The sequence below is a fragment of the Ceratotherium simum genome, chromosome 13, assembly GCF_057802395.1.
Source record: "Ceratotherium simum simum isolate JZ-2026a chromosome 13, ASM5780239v1, whole genome shotgun sequence".
NCBI classification, from domain to species: domain Eukaryota; kingdom Metazoa; phylum Chordata; class Mammalia; order Perissodactyla; family Rhinocerotidae; genus Ceratotherium; species Ceratotherium simum.
Genome location: NC_141912.1, coordinates 34,824,691 through 34,844,891, shown reverse-complemented (window position 1 = coordinate 34,844,891; position 20,201 = coordinate 34,824,691). Strand labels below are relative to the sequence as shown.

General features: G+C 43.7%; 1 protein-coding gene across 3 annotated transcripts; it reads left to right on the top strand.

The window, feature by feature from the left end:
• Window positions 1-108: 108 nt before the first annotated feature.
• On the top strand, window positions 109-16,397 carry LOC101402777 (HLA class II histocompatibility antigen, DM alpha chain). Of its 3 annotated transcripts, XM_087438426.1 has the most exons (6): window positions 12,833-12,919; window positions 13,645-13,751; window positions 14,183-14,467; window positions 15,114-15,392; window positions 15,624-15,752; window positions 16,118-16,397. In XM_087438426.1, exons 2-6 carry the CDS (start codon window positions 13,661-13,663, stop codon window positions 16,120-16,122), a joined length of 789 nt encoding a protein of 262 aa, XP_087294552.1. In that variant the 5' UTR covers window positions 12,833-12,919; window positions 13,645-13,660; the 3' UTR covers window positions 16,123-16,397. The 3 variants fall into 3 exon arrangements, with proteins under 3 accessions (XP_087294553.1, XP_004424351.1, XP_087294552.1); XM_087438427.1 differs by lacking the exons at window positions 12,833-12,919; window positions 13,645-13,751; window positions 14,183-14,467 and adding exons at window positions 109-308; window positions 540-638; XM_004424294.3 differs by lacking the exon at window positions 13,645-13,751 and having other exon boundaries at window positions 12,781-12,919.
• Window positions 16,398-20,201: the final 3,804 nt, after the last annotated feature.

The following is a 20,201-nucleotide window of genomic DNA, read 5'->3' as shown; positions in this document are numbered from 1 at the left end:
TCGGGGCCGCGCGGCCACGTCAGCAACACCCAGATTGGCTGACCCAGGTCACGTGCCAGCCGCTCCCCTCTCCCCCTCCCCCGCGACGGGGGCCAGTTTTCCGAAGCTTACTGGGGGTCGCGCAAGGGCCAAGGGGGCCGCATGGCCCAGGCCTATCTCCAGAGACCCAGATCGCTCTAATGCCGCTGCTTCTCCATATCCCCAGCTTCCTATCCCGCTGTCGTCGACCCCGTCCCCCCCACTCGCCTCTCCGTACGGGTTCAGCATGGCTGCGGGAGCCCGGGAACGTGCACGGCGCAGGCGCAAGGGTGCGACCGGATTGGGGGAGGGGAAAGGAGCGCCGGAGGCCGCGAGCAGAGCAGCAGTGCGCAGGCGTCGGGGCCCGCACCGCAGCTGGGGCGGCGAGGCTGGGAGCGCGCGCAGTGGGTGGGGCGGAAGCGGGCGCGGCGCGCCGACCTCTCGCCTCGGCGGCCCCTCCCCCACTGCCCGCGGCCTCGCGGGGCGGCTTGGGGAGGCCTGACTCGGTTCCTTTTCCGCAGGTGAAAGGTGCAGCCTGGGACGTCCTGGCCGGAGTCCAGCGGAAACGCGCGCCACCGAGCTGTTGTCAGTGAAGGAGAATGGGGCCTGGACCTGGAGATGTGAGGGTTTGCAGGGTGGGGCCCCTTCCCCGGTGTAGTGTGGTTCGACGACGGGAGAGGGAGTTAATCACCCTCGCGGTGCCTGCCTCCGGGAGGTGAGGTGCGGACGGTAGATGGGGGCGGTAGATGTGGGCGTCTTGTTCGGCTTCTTTGTCTTAGGCAGCTTTATAATCTGTCGTTTTCCCTGAACCTACCAAGACTTCATTACTTCATTGAGAGCTGTCAGTCGCTGGACTTCTCTGCCTTCTACAAAATTTACCAGCCTTCTGATCACTTTTATTTCTTTACTGATCTCGTGCTCGACCATTTATGTTAAAACTCTTCTACTTTTCGCTAAGGGTTTGCCCTCTACTCTCAGTCTTGAATCAGTCCCATAAAAGTCTAATCTAGGGATGTTACGGTGATTCATTTGCCGCCTAAAGCAGATCTTTTACTTGTTCATAACCCATAATTTCTCTCCTGTCTCTCAGAGTATGGTTCAAATTTTCACTCTTTAGTCCATAAACCCCACTGCCCACCAACAGAACAGAAAGGCCAACTTGCCGGAGAACTCCTGGCTTTCCGTCTCCCTCCTGTAAACTGGGCCATGTCTGTATCCCTTTACCATTGTCCTAGAAGTCCTCTGTTCCGTTTAAGGAAATTTCTTTTCTTTTGACCTGGTCAGCCTTATCTATTACTCTTAAGCTGTCCTCCATTTTCTAGCAATTGACATTTTTAAATTCTCCCTTTGTAAGGGTTTCTCAGCCCCCAAGAAAAGGAAACAAAGAAAATAACCTTATGGATAGCGTATCCCCCTGTAGACTCTCTTATTTATCTCTCAACTCTCCTGCATAGTCAAGACCTAAAATTGTGATCTAAATTTTCCTCTCTCTGCCCCATCCCACTTTTCAGCCCATTTCTTCCACTACTGAAACTGTTCTGGCACATGTCACCAAGAACCTCCTAATTGGCAAAGTCAAGAAGTGCTTTTCACTTCTCACCTCATTTGACCTCTCTGGAGCATTTGACATTTGATCATGCTTCCTTCCTGAAGTTCTCTGCACTCTTGGTTTCTGTGACCATCTCACTTGTTTCTTTTCCTGCTTGTCCAGCTGTTTCTCTCCAGTCTCCTTTGTGGGCTCTTCTTTAGCCTCTTCCTACGCATTGATGTTTGCCAGGATTTTGCTTCAGTTTGCTTCTAGTTCTGTTTATCTTCTCTAAGTAATCTCACTCAATGGCTCAAAGCCTCTCAAATCTGTATCTTTACTTCAGATAACTCTCCTGAGCTAAACTGGCCACTAAATATTACCGCTTGGAGAACCCTCAGACACTTGAACATGTTCAAAATTGATACAATCTGTGTGCAGGCTAGACTTGCTTCTTCTATATTATCCTCGCTAATGGCAGCTATTCAATCACAAAGTCTGGAATCGGGGAGCCCGTTCTTGATTTCTTTTTCTCACAACTTTATATCCACTAGACTTATTATTTTGGCCCTAAAATAGCTGTTGAATCACACTCTGTCCTTATCCTATCACCTGAGCTATGTCAACAGCTTCCTAATTGATTTCCCTATCTCTAAAGCTGCACTGTCCAATACAGTAGCCACTAGCCATAGGTGGCTATTTAAATTACTATTAAATATGATTTTAAATTAAGTTCCTCAGATTCACAAGCCACATTTCAAGTTCTCATTAGCCACATGTGGCTAGTGGCTGTCATATTGGACATCACAAATTCATTGCAGAAAATTCTGTTGAACAGTGCTGTTCCAGATTGCCCTCTCTTGCCACAATACTGCCCTGAGTGAGCTTTCCAAAATACAACTCTTGGCCATATGCTACTATTTAAACCCCTTTATTAATTCCTCATTGCCTCTGTAATAAAGTTCAAATTCCTGTGCTTGACAGAAAGATTGGCTTACCTCTCCAGCCTCCTGTCTAGCCATTTCTTGGGCCCTATACTCCAGCCATATTGAATTGTTCCCCAGGCACACCATTTTGTTTTATGCCTCTGTATTTTACATATACAGTCATGCATCACTTAACGACGGGGATACATTCTAAGCAATGCGTCATTAGGCAATTTCGTTGTTGTGTGAACATCATAGAGTGTACTTATACAAACCTAGATGGTATAGCCTACTACACACTGAGGCTATATGTTACTAATCTTATGGGACCACTGTTGTATATGGGGTTCATCCTTGACTGGAACATCGTTAATACAGCCCACGACTGTACTGCTCTCTCCATACAGAATAGGCTTTTCCACAATCCATGTAAGCCCAAATACCATCATCTGAAAAGCCTACTCTTGCCTCCCAAATTGAGTTGACTGCTTGTTCTTTGATGTCCCTTCCTCTTATGATTACTCCTTTCACAGTGAATGGCATTTATGTGATTACATGTTTCTCTCCTCTACCAGACTTTGATCTTGAGAACAGGGCCATGTTGTATCCTTTTTTTAAAAAAAAATATCCCCAGCTCCTGGCACAGTACCTGGCCAATATGAGGTGCACACAAAGTGAGCAAATGTTGAAGGAAATTGATGCTTAAGTAAGTACGTGACTTAGGTAAGATGGAGATGTATATGTATTATGGAGCATCCTGCATAGTATTGGGGAAGTAATCATAGTAAGACAAAGTCATTGCTGTCAGGTACATGTTTGAGACATTGGAATAGTGTGAGGAAAGACAGAAGCAGAACAGCACAGGTCATTTTCACAGAGAACAGTGCAGTCTGGTCTGGCCAGAATAGAATATAAGCTACAGGTAGAGCAGGAGGAGAAAGGACTGGAAGGTAAATTTATTTGAGGCATTATTATGAAGAATTTCCAGTGCTGTTAAGTTTGGACCCAGTAGGGAGTCACTGAAAGTTTTTGAGCAATGACGTGATTGGAATTATGTCATTAGATAGGAAATGTATCTTCATATTCCCAGTGGCTAGCACTATACCTGTTGATAAATGCCAAATAAAAGTGTTGGGCTGGAAGGAGACGAGACTGGTAAGAGCTAACATTTATTGAGTTCTTGAAATGTGTCAGGCCCTGTTTTAAGTGCTTTACGTGTATTAACTCTTCCAGTCCTTATAACCCTATGAAGTAGATACTATTGTTATCACCCCCATTTTTCAAATGAAGCAACTGAAACAAGAGATATTAAATAATTGACCCAAGGTCATGCTTTTAGTAAGTGATCAGAACTGGGATTTGAACCCAAGCAGTCTGCCTCTGGATGGTATGTTATTCTGGTTGCTAAGCAAAAGATTGGAGAAGTAGACTTGGGAGTCATCTTTGAGGTGACATTTGAATCAGTCATGTAGATAGGTGAGATTTATAAGGGAGGAAGTATAAAACAGAATTTAGTTGTGGGTCAAGGATTGAGCTTGGGTTAGATCCTCATACAGGCAGCAAGAATAAGAAGCGGAACCAATGGAGGAGCATCAAACAAGAAGGAAAAGCAGAACAACATAATATGAGGAAGCCAGAACAAGAGAGGGCTCCAGTGAGGACTTCATGTTTGTTGAATGAATGACGAATCAGGAGTTTTTAAGCTTGTTTGTGCCGTGGACTTCTTTGGCAGTTTGGTGGAGCCTTTGGACCTTGTCTGATAATAATATTTGTGAATACATAAATAAAATATACAATTATCAAAATATTTAAAGAAATGTGTGATGATCTAGTAATTTGTGTTCCCTTATTAATACAATATATGTTTCTTAACTAACACATTAAATAAAATAATTTATTGGCAGGTCTAACAACTCCCATAATTGTAAAGTAGAGATATTTTGAGATGTCTATATATGTGATATGAAAATATTAATTGATGATGCTTTCTATTGATGACAACATTACAGGTACTGCTAATACTACAAAGACTTATTTTCTACATTCATAAAATTACATTTCAGTTAGTTAGATGTTATTGGAAATAAAGGTGACACTTGTTTATTCCATCCAAGTTCATGGACCCCTGAATTTTATGGCATGTGGACTGTAGTTGAAGAATCCTTGTTCTGATTGAATGAGGAAGTGAGATCCTACAGATAGGTGTGAGAGAATGAAGAAAGGGGAAAAACTCATTGGGTTGGTAATTGGGGTCATTACTGACATTGGAGAGCGGTTTCTGTAGTCTGGGGATAGAATTCAGAGTGTGAGAGACCTAAAAACGCAGGCCAAGTCATTCAGACTGAATCTAGTAGAAGAGAGGGAGCTATTTAAGTTTTTTGAGAGGGGAAGTGAGAGCTACCTTTGTAGGAAGATTTATTTCGTAACCATGTGCACCGTGGATTGGCTTTGGAGAGACTGGAGGTAGGTCAGCTAGGAACCTTAGCACACAAACATGCAGAAGATGAGAAGGAATAAAGTAGTCGCAGCTTTAGAACTAACTGCACTTAGAGCTCAAACCTCACTGTGGTCCACGAGGTCCCGTGTGGTCTTGCTTCTGCCTACCTCTGGCCTCATCTGCCGTCCTCCCCTACTCACTAATTATGTGCCAGCCACACTGGTCTTCCTTTACCTCCTTGAAGGAGCCAGCCCCTTGCCTGTCTCAGGGCCTTACACATGCTGTTCCCTCTCCTAGAGCACTCTTCCCACTGCCTGGCTAACTCCTACTCACTCTTCAGATCCCATCTCAATATCACTAGATTCCCTACTCCAGTTAGTCTGGCTTATGTGTCTCAGTTCTTTTCCTTCATAGAACCTTTTATAATTTGCTATTATAGGTTTGTATGTTTACTTGTTTAATGTCTCTTTATTTTCATTAGATTATAAATTTGATCATGATAGGTATCTGGTGCCCAGCATATGGCCAGGCACATAGAAGGTGGTCAATAAATATTTGCTAAATAAGTAGATGAATGAACCTCTTTGAACCACAATTTTCTTGTTTATTTAATGGGAATAATAAATTCCAACCTTATAGAGTAGTTGAGAGGATTGCTATATCCCGATAATGTAGCTAAAAGGGCCTGATGAATATGGATATGAAGAACTGGGAATGAGGGTAAATGTGGGAGCTGGATGGCTAGGTTTGCTCACTGAAGTAGGACGTGGCAGGGAGTAGGAAGAAAGTGGCAGTTGGGATCTTGGGTAGGACCTAGAATGGAAAGGGAAGAGTGGTGGGGTACACAGGGGAGGCAGTGGGGGTGAAGGTGTTTATAGAGTAGCCCATAGCCCTGCCTGGTAAGATTTACCGTTGAAATATCTGTGTCAGAAGGGATGATCTATCGTTCATCTAATGCTTCTAGGCTCTTCCAGGCTCAACTTCAACATCCTCAGTAACTAACAGCCCATTTATTCATCCCATGAGCAGTCACTTGGTGGGCCGTCTTGGTAGATGCTGAGAATGTAAAAAAAAGGATAGGACATGATTCCCTAAGGACCTTGGAGTGGGGTGAGGGGACCGTGAAGCAGATATGTAAGTAGAAGAGAATAATACAATAAAAATGATGGTAATGACAGGCACAGGGTGCTGTGGAACATACTGAAGAGGCTACTCATCTCCACTCTGGGTTCCAAGGCTTCCTGAGGAAGGTGAGATTTCATCTCAAAGGATATATGGAGGTAGTTTAAGTGATTCCAGATCATTAAGGATCATGCCAACGAGAGCAGATTACAGAGAACCATTGAAGGTTTTCATATAAAAGTATGATGTGATCAAATATGCATAATAGAAGATCCTTTTGGCAGCACTGGAAAATAAGATTGGAGACAGACCAATGATAGGAAAGTTGCAGCAATCCAGGAAAAAGCAAGCAAACCAGTGAAGGCCTGAACCAGTAGGAATGGGCAAAAAAGGGAGGACAGATTATCTGATATTAAAGAGGTATAATTGATAGGACTTGGTAAACATTAGATGAGAAGGTTTGAGGAAGATGAAGTCAAAATTGACTCCCACATTTGTCGCTCAGGTAACTGGGTATACAGTCAAATTATTTCTTGAGGTCTTGAATACAGGAGTTGGAACATGTTGGGAAGGGAAGGTGATGAGATTAGTTTTGTAAATCTTGAGATGGAGGAGCTTTCAGGTAGCAATTCCTAAACTGCCTATTACAGTTCATTACTGAACCATCAACAGGGGTTTATGAGACATAATGTAAAATAGAAAGCTCACCATTTTTTAAAAAATGAAGGTACTGTTTGAAAACCATTTTCATTTAAATCTTTTTTTCCCTTAGACATTTTTGAGATAATTGGGGAAAAATGAACACAGATTGGGCTAAATGAAGTTGAGCAATTGTTTTTATTTTTGTGGTTGTGATGATAGTATTGTAGTTATGTTAAAAGAAAAGTTATCTATTATACATACCCTTTGAAATATTTCCTGGTGAAATACAATAACAGATTTTGTTTAAAATACTCCAGCAAAAAAAAAAAAAAAAAAAGTGGAACAGGAGAATAGATGAAACAAGAATGGAAGACTTCTAGAATGTTGAAAATTGTTAAGGGACTGGCCCAGTGGCGCAAGCGGTTAAGTGCACACGCTCCGCTGCGGCGGCCCGGGGTTTGCCGGTTCTGATCCCGGGCATCCACCAACGCACCACTTGGCAAGCCATGCTGTGGCGGCATCCCATATAAAGTGGAGGAAGATGGGCATGGATGTTAGCACAGGGCCAGTCTTCCTCAGCAAAAAAAAAGAGGATTGACAGATGTTAGCTCAGGGCGGGTCTTCCTCAAAAAAAAAAAATTAAGAAAATTGTTGAAACTCATGAGAGTACGTGGGGATTTATTAGATTCCTCTCTTTTGTGTGTTTGAAAATTTACATAGTAAAATGTTTTGTTTTTTTAAAAAACTTTTTAGTCATAGATCCAAAGGAAATCAGTTAGTGGAATATAAATATTTTTATTAATAAATCAACCTTAAGTCGTATCAAGAAGTATATTTTGAATTTGTGGCAAGACTTGTGACAGACCAGAGATCTTCAGGAAGGTGACATATATCACCCTGGCAGCTGGTTGGGTAATGCTGTTTGAGCATTAATGCACAGATTTAACCTCATGCTTATGCCTCAAATGATCTCATGCAATTGTCTGGGATGCTGTATGTTAAATAAAGCTGTATTGAGGTCGTTGTTAGGTTCGTGATGATTCTCCCTTCTCTGAGAATGGCTCTAATACACAGAGGTGATATTGTGCTTGGCCTCAGCTAATTGATCCGGAAGTGCACAGCTAATACAAGCTGAGCCAGTCAGATTTTCTCTGCCAGCAATGTGAAACTTGAAAGATAGAGGCTGGAGGCCTTTGAAGGTGAGGCATATTAATGACAACTCAACCCCTGCTGCTAAAGCCCCTGCGGCTCTCCTTCCTTAGGTTGGCTTATTCCACTCTTGATTTCATGCGCTAGCTCAGTATCTTTCAAATAAATCACCATTTTAAAAGTTAAGTTAGCCAGAATTGGTTTCTATTGCTTATAACCAAAATAGTCTTATTAAATATAATAAATTGTTGCATAATAAAAATTATTATGTAAATGTTTGGTGTTTTGTTACATCTGTGTTGAAATAAATTAATAAATTAAAAATTGCTACTATCAAATTTACATTTTAAAAAATTTCTTGAGGGACGGTTTTGTGGAGAATGCAGTTTGAGAACTGCTATTGCACAACATCCAAGTGGAGCTGCCTAAAGGCAGTTGGTTGTATGGGTGGTGTGAACTCAGAGCAAGATCTGAGCTGCAGGGGCCCGTTTGGAAGACGTCAGCAAATCGCTGGTAACTGGAGGCATGTGGGAGTAAATGCCATCCAGGGCAAGTGTGTAGTGTAAGAAGAGAAAAGGTTGAGGACAAAACTCCAGGGAACACCAGCACTTAAAGGGTAGCTGCAAGAAAGGAGTCCATAGAAGAGACAGGACGCCAGAGAAGTAGGAGGGAAAACTAGGAGAGAGTGCCATCAGGGATGCCAAAAAAAATAGACCGTTTTAGGAAGGAGGGCATGGCCAACAGTGTCAAATGTGGCAGAGACTGCAAAGAGTCCATTTGATTTAGCAACAGAAAAGTATTGGTGAACCATTTAAGGATTAAATGGCAAGTATGAAAATGTAGAGATGGTTGCCACAACTTTTTTAGGAAATTTGGTTCTTCCAGGAAAAACAATGGGGCAGTATTTGGAAAGGGGTGGGAGAGCTGAGTGTTAGAAAGTCCTGGCCTACTGGATTTATGGGTGTTATGCCATTATTTTCATAGACGTTCATATTTAGTGACCAAAATAGATAGTGTGTTGCTGGGATGCAGAACTGGCTGCCTTGCTACTTTCTTGCCCACAATTATCACTTCCCCAAACTGATTAGAAACTATTATTGAGATATCTATTATGGAGGCTGTTGGAGGGTCCTGACAGGAAGAAGGATTACATAGAGGGAAGGGTCATTACAAATGTTTGAACTTGTTAGCATTTATACCAGGAGAGAGGAGTTAACCACACCTCGCCCTTGCCTTGATGAGTGACTACATTCCTCCTCATGCTAGTCTTGTCCACATTCTACTCTCTGTGGGGAACTTGGACTCCTTTGCCTCATTCTTCCCACCCAGAGTAGTTGCAGTGTCTGCTATACCTGTTCCTAGCCCTCCCACCCAGTCCTCTTCCTCCTGCTCCCCTCACCCCCAGACCTCCTTCCAAATGATCTCTTGTCTCTGGGGCACAATGTAGTCACTAACCAGTTGCCACCCCCAAGGGGAAATGAGGCTCTTCTTTGGAGGGTGGGTTTATTTTAGGTCTCCCATCTCAGTTCTGACCACATGCATAGAACAGCGTTCAGCAAACTGGTCTGTGAGCAAAATCCAGCCATTGTTTTTATATGGCCTGAGAACTAAGAATGGTTTTTACAGTTTTAAATGGTTGAAAAAAAGCAAAAGAAGAATTATATTTCATGACTCACAAAAATCATATGAAATTTAAATTTAAGTGTCCATAAGTAAAAAAGGTTAAGAACAAAACTTCAGGGAACACCAACGTTTAAAGAGTTGCTGAAAGAAAGTAGTCTGTGAGGGAGACTGAGAAGGAGATGCCTGAGAAATGGGAGGAAAAGCCGGGAGGAAACCGGGAGCACAGCCATGCTCTTTCATTCACATCTTGCCCATGGCTGTTTCCGTGCCACAGCTGATTATTCAACAGAGATTGGCCCACAAAGCTTAAAATATTTACTATCTGGTCCTTCACGGAAAAAGTTTGCTGACACCCTAGGTGGCTGTGTGTCATATATCTCCCCCTATAGTCCTGGTGATGTCACAAACTTCCCTTCTATTTTCCTCGGCCCGAATCTTCCCACTGTAGGAATTACTGATGGGTTAGTCTACAAAGAGTGGGACATTGGGAAAATGTTCTGTTTTTTGAAGGGTAACACAATAATTTCCAAACCCTACACTGACCCTGGCACTCTGCCCGCCCTCACCACACACACACACACACACACACACACATTAGTGTTTCAGAATATCCAAGAGGTCATGGGGTTGTTGTTGTTTGGGGCTGTCATTGCTGCTGTTACTGGTTTTTGACAAGAGAGTATGGATTTTGAAAGTCAGAAACACTGATGGACCATATTCACATAGATTAATTTCTAAGATTACTTAATTGCCACATTAGATCTTTCTCACTGCCTCTCCCCCGACCCCTTCTGTCTTTCTTCTTCTCTATCAAACTTGCAACATATACACTGACAGTTTCTTCCTCACCTCCCACTTACTTCTCAGCCCACCACAATCTGGAGTCAACTCCCACTACAACACTGAAACTGCTCTCAATATATTTGTCAACCATCTTACAATTACCAAATATAAAGGACACTTTCCAGTCTTTCCTTGACTTCTGAGTAGCATTTGATAATGCTGATCTTGCCCTTCTCCATGGAACACCTCTATTTCTCTGAATCTGCTTCTTCCTTGATCTTCTCTTTGCTCTCAGGATGCTCCTGGTGCCACCCAATTCTTACAAATTAGTGCTTTTCAGTGTACTGGTTATTATCTAGTGCCAGTCCCACTCCCACCCTCCTGTGCTGTGTTCTGGACTGCTCAGCCTAGGAGTCTGCAAGGTGTGTACTTCCCAGCCTTCCTGACCAGTTGGCTTCCTGTTAGATTCTCAATAGGAGGCTCTGGCGGGAGATCAGAAGGCAGGAGAAACCAAGAAGCTTCCTGCTTCAGTTTCTAACAGAATGGCAGTTGCTGGTAGATGTAGCAGCAGCAAGAATGGGTGATTCTGGACTCTGGCCTCCTCGGCAGAGGAAGTACCTTCTCAATGATCCAGCCTTGATGGAGATGACACCTTTCCAATAGATCTAGAACCAACTATGACAGTGTCTCCCACAGGGCAACAGCAGCTGTAGACATAGATTCCAGCTCAGAGGTGACAGCAGCTCCTGATTTCCAGGTATTCTTCTTTCCCATTTGCACCTCCAGCCACTCTCTTTTTCCCTTTTGCACTTATTGCCCTTTTAACATTGTTGTAACCAATTCTTTATAGTCAGTTCTCTCAGTCTGAAATATCTAGAGTGGCTGTATGTTCCTGACTGGATCCCGGATGATAACTGGTTTGAGGTTTGGGGTTTGAACCCACGTAGACTTATGTCCTTGTGTCTCTTCCCACTCCCTCTGCACAGTCTACTTGGGTGATCTTATCCACCACCTCTGCTTCAACATTTGGACTGATGACTCCATTAAGGTTCTTCAGCCCATACCTGAGATCCATAACCATATACTTCATGCCTCCTTGTGTGGTTGTTCCTGGAGTCTCAAAAATTCAACACATACAAAACTGAACTCATTCTCTTCTTCATCAAACCTGCTTCTATGGCATTCTTTTCTATTTCAGTTCAGTCCATCACTGACCACCCATCCCATTACCCAATCTAGAAACCTTGGTGTTATCTTTGATCCCTCCATCTCACCTTCCCACATCTGATTAGTAAGTAGCCAAGCCCTTTAGATTCCTAATGATCTCAATATTTGATTCCCTCTATCTCCTTTGTTCAAGACTTAATTCAGGCTCTTATCATTTCTCGCCTAAATTATTGCTATATTGCTACAAGGGGGTGGTGTGCAGGTGTGTACAAGCAACTTTTTATTTTGATGTAATATACTATAGACTCTTGACCAGCAGTTTTGCCTCAATTCTTTCCAAGCTCCCATTGTTTGAAATATCAAAACAAATTTTCTAAAATGTTAAAATTATTGTGTCACTCATCAGTTTTAATATCTCTATCATCTGCTAAGTAAAAGCCAGACCCTCCTTGGGGCATAACAGGGCCTATGTGATCTAGCTCTTGCCTAAATTTCCAGCTCATCTTGACCCTCCCCTCCTCCTCCCCATTACCAAACAGGGACACACCAGCAGCCTCCACAACATTCACATCCAGCTATACAGAGGCCTCCAAAGGAAGGAGCTCTGAGCGCCTTTGACCACACATTTGCCTACCCCTTGCTCTGGAATGCTTTTCTCTTCCCTCACCTTCTGCTGGTCAAATTGTTTTTCCTTCAAGACTCTTAGAAGCCTTGATTATGTGCCACTTATTCCTCCATCCTCATAAAATTACTATTTCCAAAACACTTGGCACATTCTTATTTGAATGTATTACATTGTTGTGTAATTATTTATTCATTGACCCTCCTCCTACTAGACTTTAAGCTCTTTGAAGGCAGGAATATGCCTTATTCACCTTTGTATTTCTAGCACTGGGCCCAATACCTAGCACTTACAAATTTTCAATATATTTCTGCAAAACGAATTGAAGCTAATGCCTGAAAAATACCTCTCTGAAAAGAGGAGGGGGGGCTTGGAGGGAGGAGGAGGCGGGGTCTAAAGAGCCTGGGGTGGTGTCCGGGGGGTGTTTGCTGTGGGAAGATGAGCTTCCCCACTGCAGCGTTCTGCCACGGGGAGGCGCTGCTCTGAAGCGCCCGTTGGTCTGGCTACAGGCTGAGGCTGACAACCTGATACTAAAGAGGGATCCCCAGCAGGGGGCAGACATTCCTCCCTTGCCTGCCCAGCCCAGTTACACACCCCACTCCGGCCTGATAAAAGAGCCAAGTCTTCAGGAGGTTGCTGGCCCCAGGTCTCTCCCCAGCGACCGATGACGTTAAGCCCTACACTTCTGTGATTGGTTTAGTCAAAATGCCAAGGGCAACTATTGGAAGTGAGAGGGCGGAACACGATCTTGGGGAGGGAGTTTGGGCACCTGGGTCAGCTGGTGGGTAGGTCCTAGCCCACTGTGTGGTGTGAAGGTATGGATCATGATCAGAGGCAGGGAGCTGCGCTGCTAAGGCTGTTACCCCTTCTGTGGCTGCTGCCCCAGTCCTGGACCGCCCCTGGAGGTATGACACTACCTCCCCTTTACTTCAATCCTGACTGGGTTAGAGCCTAGGGAGCCGACCCAGAGCATTGAAGAAGAGCCCTGTGCTTTGTAAGTGATGGGAAATATTATGGGATAGTGGAAACAATAGTAGGATTGGGAAAGAGATCAACTATGGATGGATGGCAAACAATGTCAGAGTGCTTTACGTATTCCATATAAGACAATCTTTTGAAGCAGAGATTATTATATCCATTTTACAGAGGAGGAAAACAAGACTCAGAGAGCTTAAGTAACTTGTGCAAGTTCACACAGTTGGAAAGTGGTAGAGCTGGGATTTGAACAAAGCAGATGTTATTTCCACTCTTCTACCTAGGAGACTACTCTGCACTCTGTCATCAACTCATCTTGTGATTCTTGAAAAATCTCTTAACTTTATTGGTCCTTAGTTTCCTTCTCTGTAAAGGATGAGGCAGAATGGAAAAATAATCTGGAAGATCCCTCTTACTCTAAATGTCTGTTATTCTAGGTATTGGGTATTAGGTAGAAGGTTTCCTGCTGGCTGGGGGGATTCCTGCCAGGAGTTTCAAAGAATAGGGATTATTTCCTACAGCTATGAGGTCACCTCCCCCAATCCTGTCGTTGCAAGGCCTGGAGAGTTGAGGGAGGGGAAGACGTTTTCAGAGAGGCCTGGTGCTAATGAAGTGGCTGAAGAGAACCCTGAAGACTGTCTTTTCATTTTACCAGGTTGTCTGGGGGTAGGATGGGGCAGTGTCATCTATGGCTTGCAGAGACCAGAACCATTCCTTCACCCTCTCTTCTGAGACTGGGGAACCCATCCAGGCCCTTTGCAAGTCAGTATGGTGGCCTTCTGTGAATTAGACAAAGTATCCCCTTTGGGAGAGTGCAGCCTTGTGCCAGGATGCATCGCTTGGTGAGCAGAGTGCAGGCTAGATTTCGGCCTCCAGTTACCTCCATGACTGAGTGCCTTCGTGCAGTGCACAAGCACACAACCAACATTGTGACTCTGAATCTGTCACTTTAGACAGTAGACCTTTTTTATTTTTTACAACTTGAGACTGTTGGCCTTTTATGGGCAGGGGAAGTTTGGAGAGATCCTGTAATTTCTTTTTCACCCTCACTGGGAGGGAGATCCTAAATAGCAGACACAAGAGGGGGTTATACCCCACCCCCAACCCCTCTCCCTGAAGCAAGTCTTGCTGTTTTCTTAGCTAAGGAGGAAGAGGAGGCTCACAGCTCCCTGAACACCCTGTCTCCTTTGCAGCTCTTACTCCAGTATGGCAGGATGATCTGCAAAACCACACATTCCTGCACGCGATATACTGCCAGAATGGGACTCCCAGCGTGGGACTGTCCGAGACCTACGATGAGGACCAGCTTTTCTCCTTCAACTTTTCCCAGAACACCCGCGTGCCTCGCCTCCCTGAATTTACTGACTGGGCTCAGAAGGCTAGAGATACTTCCGCCATTTTCTTTGACCAACAATTCTGCCAGGAGATGATCCAGGGAATAGGCCCCCATCTTGAAGGGCAAATCCCAGTCTCCAGAGGTCAGGGATTTTTCGGGGAATGGGGGGACGGGGGTTGCATTCTTAACCTCTCATTAGTCTATATGCTAATTAATCTAATTATTCCCTTTCATACTAGCTCCCACCTCTAACACCTTCTACTTCTCCCCTAGGACCTTTATTTTTGTACCAGCCCTGGTCTGCACTCTGTTTCTGTTGTGGGGCCGAAGATAAGTGCCTAGGACATAGTAGGCATTCAAAACTGTTTGTTGAACTTGGTGAATTCATCAGGGATCCATTGATGCCTACAGAATATTAGAGCTTGTGTTACTATGCTCAGTGAGATGGAAGGGGAGAAGGGAAGTATCTGATGATGAGCCTGTGTTTTGATGAGAAGACAGCGTGTGACTAGATGCCCATGTGAGATCTAGACACGAAGTGCCTCAGGAAGTCAGGGTGGAAGGGTCCACAGGGGCCTGGATCTGGCTCTGCCTGTAGGTCCAGGTCCAGTTCTTGCCTGGAAGAAGACCTCCCTCAGAGCCCCAGCTCCTCCCTCATCTCTCCTCCCAAAGCCCATCCCCGTTTACTCTGTCTCCGCCCTCCCCCCTGTATGCCATGTCCCCTCCAAGCACAGGGGAACCATCTAAACTAGTCACTTCTCTCCCTCACACCTCAATCTCCCCACCAGGGATCCCCATCACTGAGGTGTTCACGCTGAAGCCCCTGGAGTTTGGCGAGCCCAACACGCTGGTCTGTTTTGTCAGTAATCTCTTCCCGCCCACGTTGACGGTGAACTGGCAGCATCATTCGGACCCTGTGGAAGAAGTTGGGCCCACTTTTATCTCAGCTGTTGATGGACTCAGCTTCCAGGCCTTTTCTTACTTAAACTTCACACCGGCACCCTCTGACCTTTACTCCTGCCTCGTGACTCATGAGATTGACGGCTACACGGCAGTTGCCTATTGGGGTGAGACCCTTCTCCCTGGAAACCTGGTTCATTTTTGGGGCAAAAAGGGATAGACCCATGGGAGGCTCCTCTTTCTCTGCTTGATCTTGTGTAGTCCATGCTCACTCTGAGTCAACCTCCATCTTCCATGCCTCAGCCTCTCCCTTGTCATCCCACATACCCGTGTCGTTCCCCTGAGTGGGGGGCTTCCCAACCAGATCTCCAGGCTGACCCGCTCCTCTTTTTCTCCAGTGCCCCAGAACGCCCTGCCCTCAGATTTTCTGGAGAATGTGCTATGCGGCATGGCCTTTGGCCTGGGTGTGCTGGGCATCATTGTTGGCTTAGTCCTCATCATCTACTTCCGAAGGCCTTGCTCAGGTGGTACGTCAGGGCACCTCGGGGGGGCAGTGGGCAAGCCATGGGAGCCAGATACAGTGGTGCATGTGTGGGCATGCCAGGATTATCCTGTGGCATGGGGAGGACATATAGTGATCTTCAGGCCCTGAGTGGGGAGGCCTGTATTGGGCACCATGGGACGTCCTTCTAGTTGGGGTCCTGATGACACACACACGGTTATAGGTCACAGAAATGGTTTGAGTGTGGAGCTGTAGGAAGGGTGTTTGGAGATGATTTGTTTGGGAACAAGGAGAGATCAACTTCTGTAGGGTGTGCTGCAGGCAGGGAGGGGCCTTTAGGGAGGAGGAGGATCCCCCTGATGGCTTTCTTCCATCCTTCTCTCTCCTCAGACTGATTCTTCCTGACCAGAGTCTGGCGCCAATAGCTTCAGCCATCCAAGCAGGAGATGCTCAGGTTTCTCGCATCCTGCCCAGGATCTCTCCTTCTCAGAGCAGAAGCCCCTGGGACTCCCCCGGTGTGTGTGTGTGTGTGTGTGTGTGTGTGTGTGTGTGTAAGTTTCTCGGCTGGGGGCTCTGCTGTCCCTGGGCTTACATCCAGGGGAGCACAGAGTGGCCTTCCTATCACGACCACATCCCTTTCCACCTCAAGGCAATAAATCTCATTTCTTCATATTGGTGTGGCTTCTCTTTTTTAACTCATATTTGTTTCTGGATATTGCAACTTGAGTGGGTTGTCATTTCAAATTCAACATGCCTTAACCTGAACACAGCTTGCCCTCATTAGAAAGGGAAATGGGAAAACCCCTAACTCCTCAGCCAACTCCTCTTCCCTGGTCTCAGCACCACACGATGGCTTTTACTCCTACAAGTTTGTGCAAAATATGTGAGAAATGAAGGCAGAGCTACTTTCTGATAATCTGCTCACAAAATGATGGATGCTTGTGGTTTTTTCCTGCACTTAACTGTTTGCGAAAATGTTTATGCCTAGTATAGGCTGCCTTGAGAAATATATAACTTCCTTCAGCCTGCACCGTAGCTGGGAAGTCGGGAGCTCAGGAGTGGGAAAAATAAGCCTTCAGATGCTATTCTAACTCAGTCATATCGGTTCCGTGAAAACAGCTCCTGAAGTGAAGTATGAGGAGCACTGAAGGGCCCAGAATTCATGTGCCCTTCCTAACGGTCTGTTCTTTGGCCATCCAAGAAGAACTGTGACAGTACTGTCCTGGGAAGAGAGTGGGGGCAGGCGGTACATGACTGCTGTGATAAATTACTTTGCATATGCTTTGTTTCTTGCTGTCCTTAGGGTCTGGGAGTTGCTTTGGAGGAGGGGGTGGCATTAAGGTTCAGAGTGAAATTATTTTGCTATTGGTGAGGGAATCTCTGTTCTTTGAATTGTATCAGAATGTAATTTAAGGGAAAATATCCAATTCTTCCCAGGAGTTGGCACCTCCTCTGAGCCGTCTCATTTCTAAGAGCAGCATGTGTACTGGCTAAGAGAATGGGCTCTGGAACCAGACTGCTGGGAATTCAATCGTGACTGTCACATTTTAGCTGTGTGCCCTTGGGCAAGTTGCTTAACCTTTCTGTGCCTTTGTATCATGTTCTGTAAAAGGCTGATGATAACAATGTGCCCACCTTAACAGGGTTGTTGTGAAGCTTAAATAAGTTAATATCTGTAGAATGCTTAGAACAGTATTTAGCACATAGGAAAGGTGCTCAATAACTTAGCAAGGATTTTCACAGGGGAGCTTGGCAGCATCATTGACCTCTTCTCTTTTCTGGAACTTACTTTGAATTTACCTTGAAGTATTGTATTTTCTCCCTTTTGAGATGTCTTTCTTTTTCTTTTCATTTTACTATTCTACATCTGTCTCTTATTGCTTTCTAGTTCTTCTGGATTTCTATCTCTCTATTTTCCAACTTATCCAGAAATTTCCTACCAATCAAGCCTTAAAACTGCTTTTTCTATGCTGTGTGACCTTAGCCAAGTCACTCTCTGGGCCTCAAATTCCTCATCTTTAAAATGATGGGCTTAGCTTAGATGCTCTCTAATCAAGCATCCTATGGTACTGTCACTTTTCACACTTGAGAAGCATTCAAGAGCCTCTCTAGTCTGGTGTCTGCCTTTTAATAAAAAATATTACCCACTCTTCCCAACAGGAATCTTGTTCTTGAATGAATCATTTTTCACCACTCTTCCTTGACAGTATCATGTCTGTCTTCACTTTAGGACATTTGCCCAGGTTTTTCCCTCTCACTGGAATGCCTTCTCTTTCTGCTCAGCGTGTTCTCATCTTAAACAACGCCGTAGATCCAACCCAAGTTCGACCTCTTCCATGAACCCTTCCCTAATCCTCCAGCCATAATTGCCCTTTATTATACTCTTCCAAGACTTAGCACACTTAACCCAGACTTTACTCTCAAGGATATGCTGCCTTGTTTTATATGTTAATTTTTTTTCACCCAACGAATTTGTAATTTCTATAATTCAGGGATCATAAACAGTTTACACTCCCACCAACAGAGTAAGGTTGTTCTTATTTTCCTTTTTCTTTCTTTTTGGTGAAGAAGATTGGCCCTGAGCTAATATCTGTTGCCAATCTTCCTCTTTTTGCTTGAGGAAGATTGGCCCTAAGCTAACATCTGTGCCAATCTTCCTCTACTTTGTATACGGGACACTGCCACAGCATGGCTTGATAAGTGGTGCATAGATCCGCACCCAGAATCTGAACTTGCCAACCCCAGGCCACTGAAGCGGAGCGCATGAACTTAACCACTATGCCACCTGGCCGGCCCCTTATTTTCCTTTTCCATCACTAGCACTTGAAGTTATTTGACTTTCAAATGTTGGCAGTATGGTGGGTGTAAAGTGGTATCTCGTTTTGATTTGCCTTTCTCTCACTACTAGTGAGGCTGGGCATCTTTTCATAGGTTTCTCTCTCTGTGAATTGCTGATTCATATCTTCTGTCTATTTTAAAAATTGCATTTTCTTGTCTTTTTCTTGTGAATTTGTGGGGATTTATAATATATTCTGTATAGTAATCTTATGTCAATATAAACACTGCAAATGCCTTCTTCCGGTGTGCTGCTCATCAGTTAAATTTGTATACAGTTCCTTCCCTGAATAGAATTATTTAATTTTATTAAAATCCTTATGGTTTGTGCTTTTATGATCTTAAGAAATCCTTTCCAAACCCAAGGCAACAAAGTCACAAGTTTTGCTGGAAAATAAAGTGATAAGGTGATACTCCATTTTCTCAATGAAACTATTATAAAAGTGTTTTGACCAATTTCATTATATAAAGTTTTAGGGATATAGAAGTCATAGGGATGTAGTCAAATGTCTGCTAACTACCTTTATTTAGTTACTAACTCACAAATTTAAAATCACATATTTTATAACATAATACATTAATGTAAGCATGTTATTTTCACTGTCACATTTCATAAAAAAATTTTATTCTAATTCTTCTCATGTACTTACTTTTTTGATTATGCTATGGACTTTTTAAAAATAAATCAATTTATTTAAACTAAAAAAACCCACCAAAACAGTTCACCCATTTCTCCCATCCCCCACCCCCTACCTCTAGCAACCATCAATCTGTTCTCTGCATCTATGAGCTTAAGGTTTTTTTTTTTCAGATTCCATGTATAAGAGAGATCATACAGTATTTGTCTTTCTCTGTCTGACTTATTTCACTTGGCATAATGCCCTTGAAGTCCGTCCGTGGTTATCACAAATGGCAAGATTTCCTTCTTTTTTATGGCTGAATAATATTCCACTATGTATATGTAGATACATACACCATATATATGATATATATAGCTCACAATTTCTTTATCCATTCATCCACCAATGGACACTTAGCTTGTTTCAATATCTTGGCTATGTAAATAATGCTGCAATGAACATGAGGGTGCAGTTATCTTTTTGAGTTAGTGTTTTGTTTTCTTCAGATAAATACCCAGAAGTGGAATTGCTGGATCATATGGTAGTTCTATTTTTAATTTTTTGAGGAACTTCCATACTGTTGGTGAGCCTTTGTGCATTGTTGGTGGGAATGTGAATTGGTGCAGCCACTACAGAAAACATCATGGAGGTTCCTCATGTGTTTGTTAATTGAGATCCTTTCAGGATAACGCATATTCTCCAAACAGCTTTGAGAGAGTGGCCATAATTTGGGAAGAAAAAACCTAAGGACTTATATATAAGGTAATGCCCTCCTTTCTGATGAATAATTTTGGTTAAAAAAGCTTTACCTTATATTTATCTGGTCATAATGATATTCCACTATGCTTTCTTCTATTAGCGTTATTGTTTTCCTTTCACATTTAGATCTTTATTGATCTGGAATTTTTCTAAACAGTGTGAATAGGAATACAACTTTCTTTTCCTCCAAATAGTAAATTGATCTTCTTAATACCATTTACCAAATATTCCATTTATTCCCAGGGATTTTATGCCAAGTT

Coding starts and splice junctions, on each gene's coding strand:
- LOC101402777 (XM_087438426.1), top strand. CDS start 13,661: ATGGGGCAGTGTCATCTATGGCTTGCAGAGACCAGAACCATTCCTTCA. Junction 13,752..14,182: donor CCCATCCAGGCCCTTTGCAA/GTCAGTATGGTG, acceptor TCTCCTTTGCAG/CTCTTACTCCAGTATGGCAG. Junction 14,468..15,113: donor GCAAATCCCAGTCTCCAGAG/GTCAGGGATTTT, acceptor TCTCCCCACCAG/GGATCCCCATCACTGAGGTG.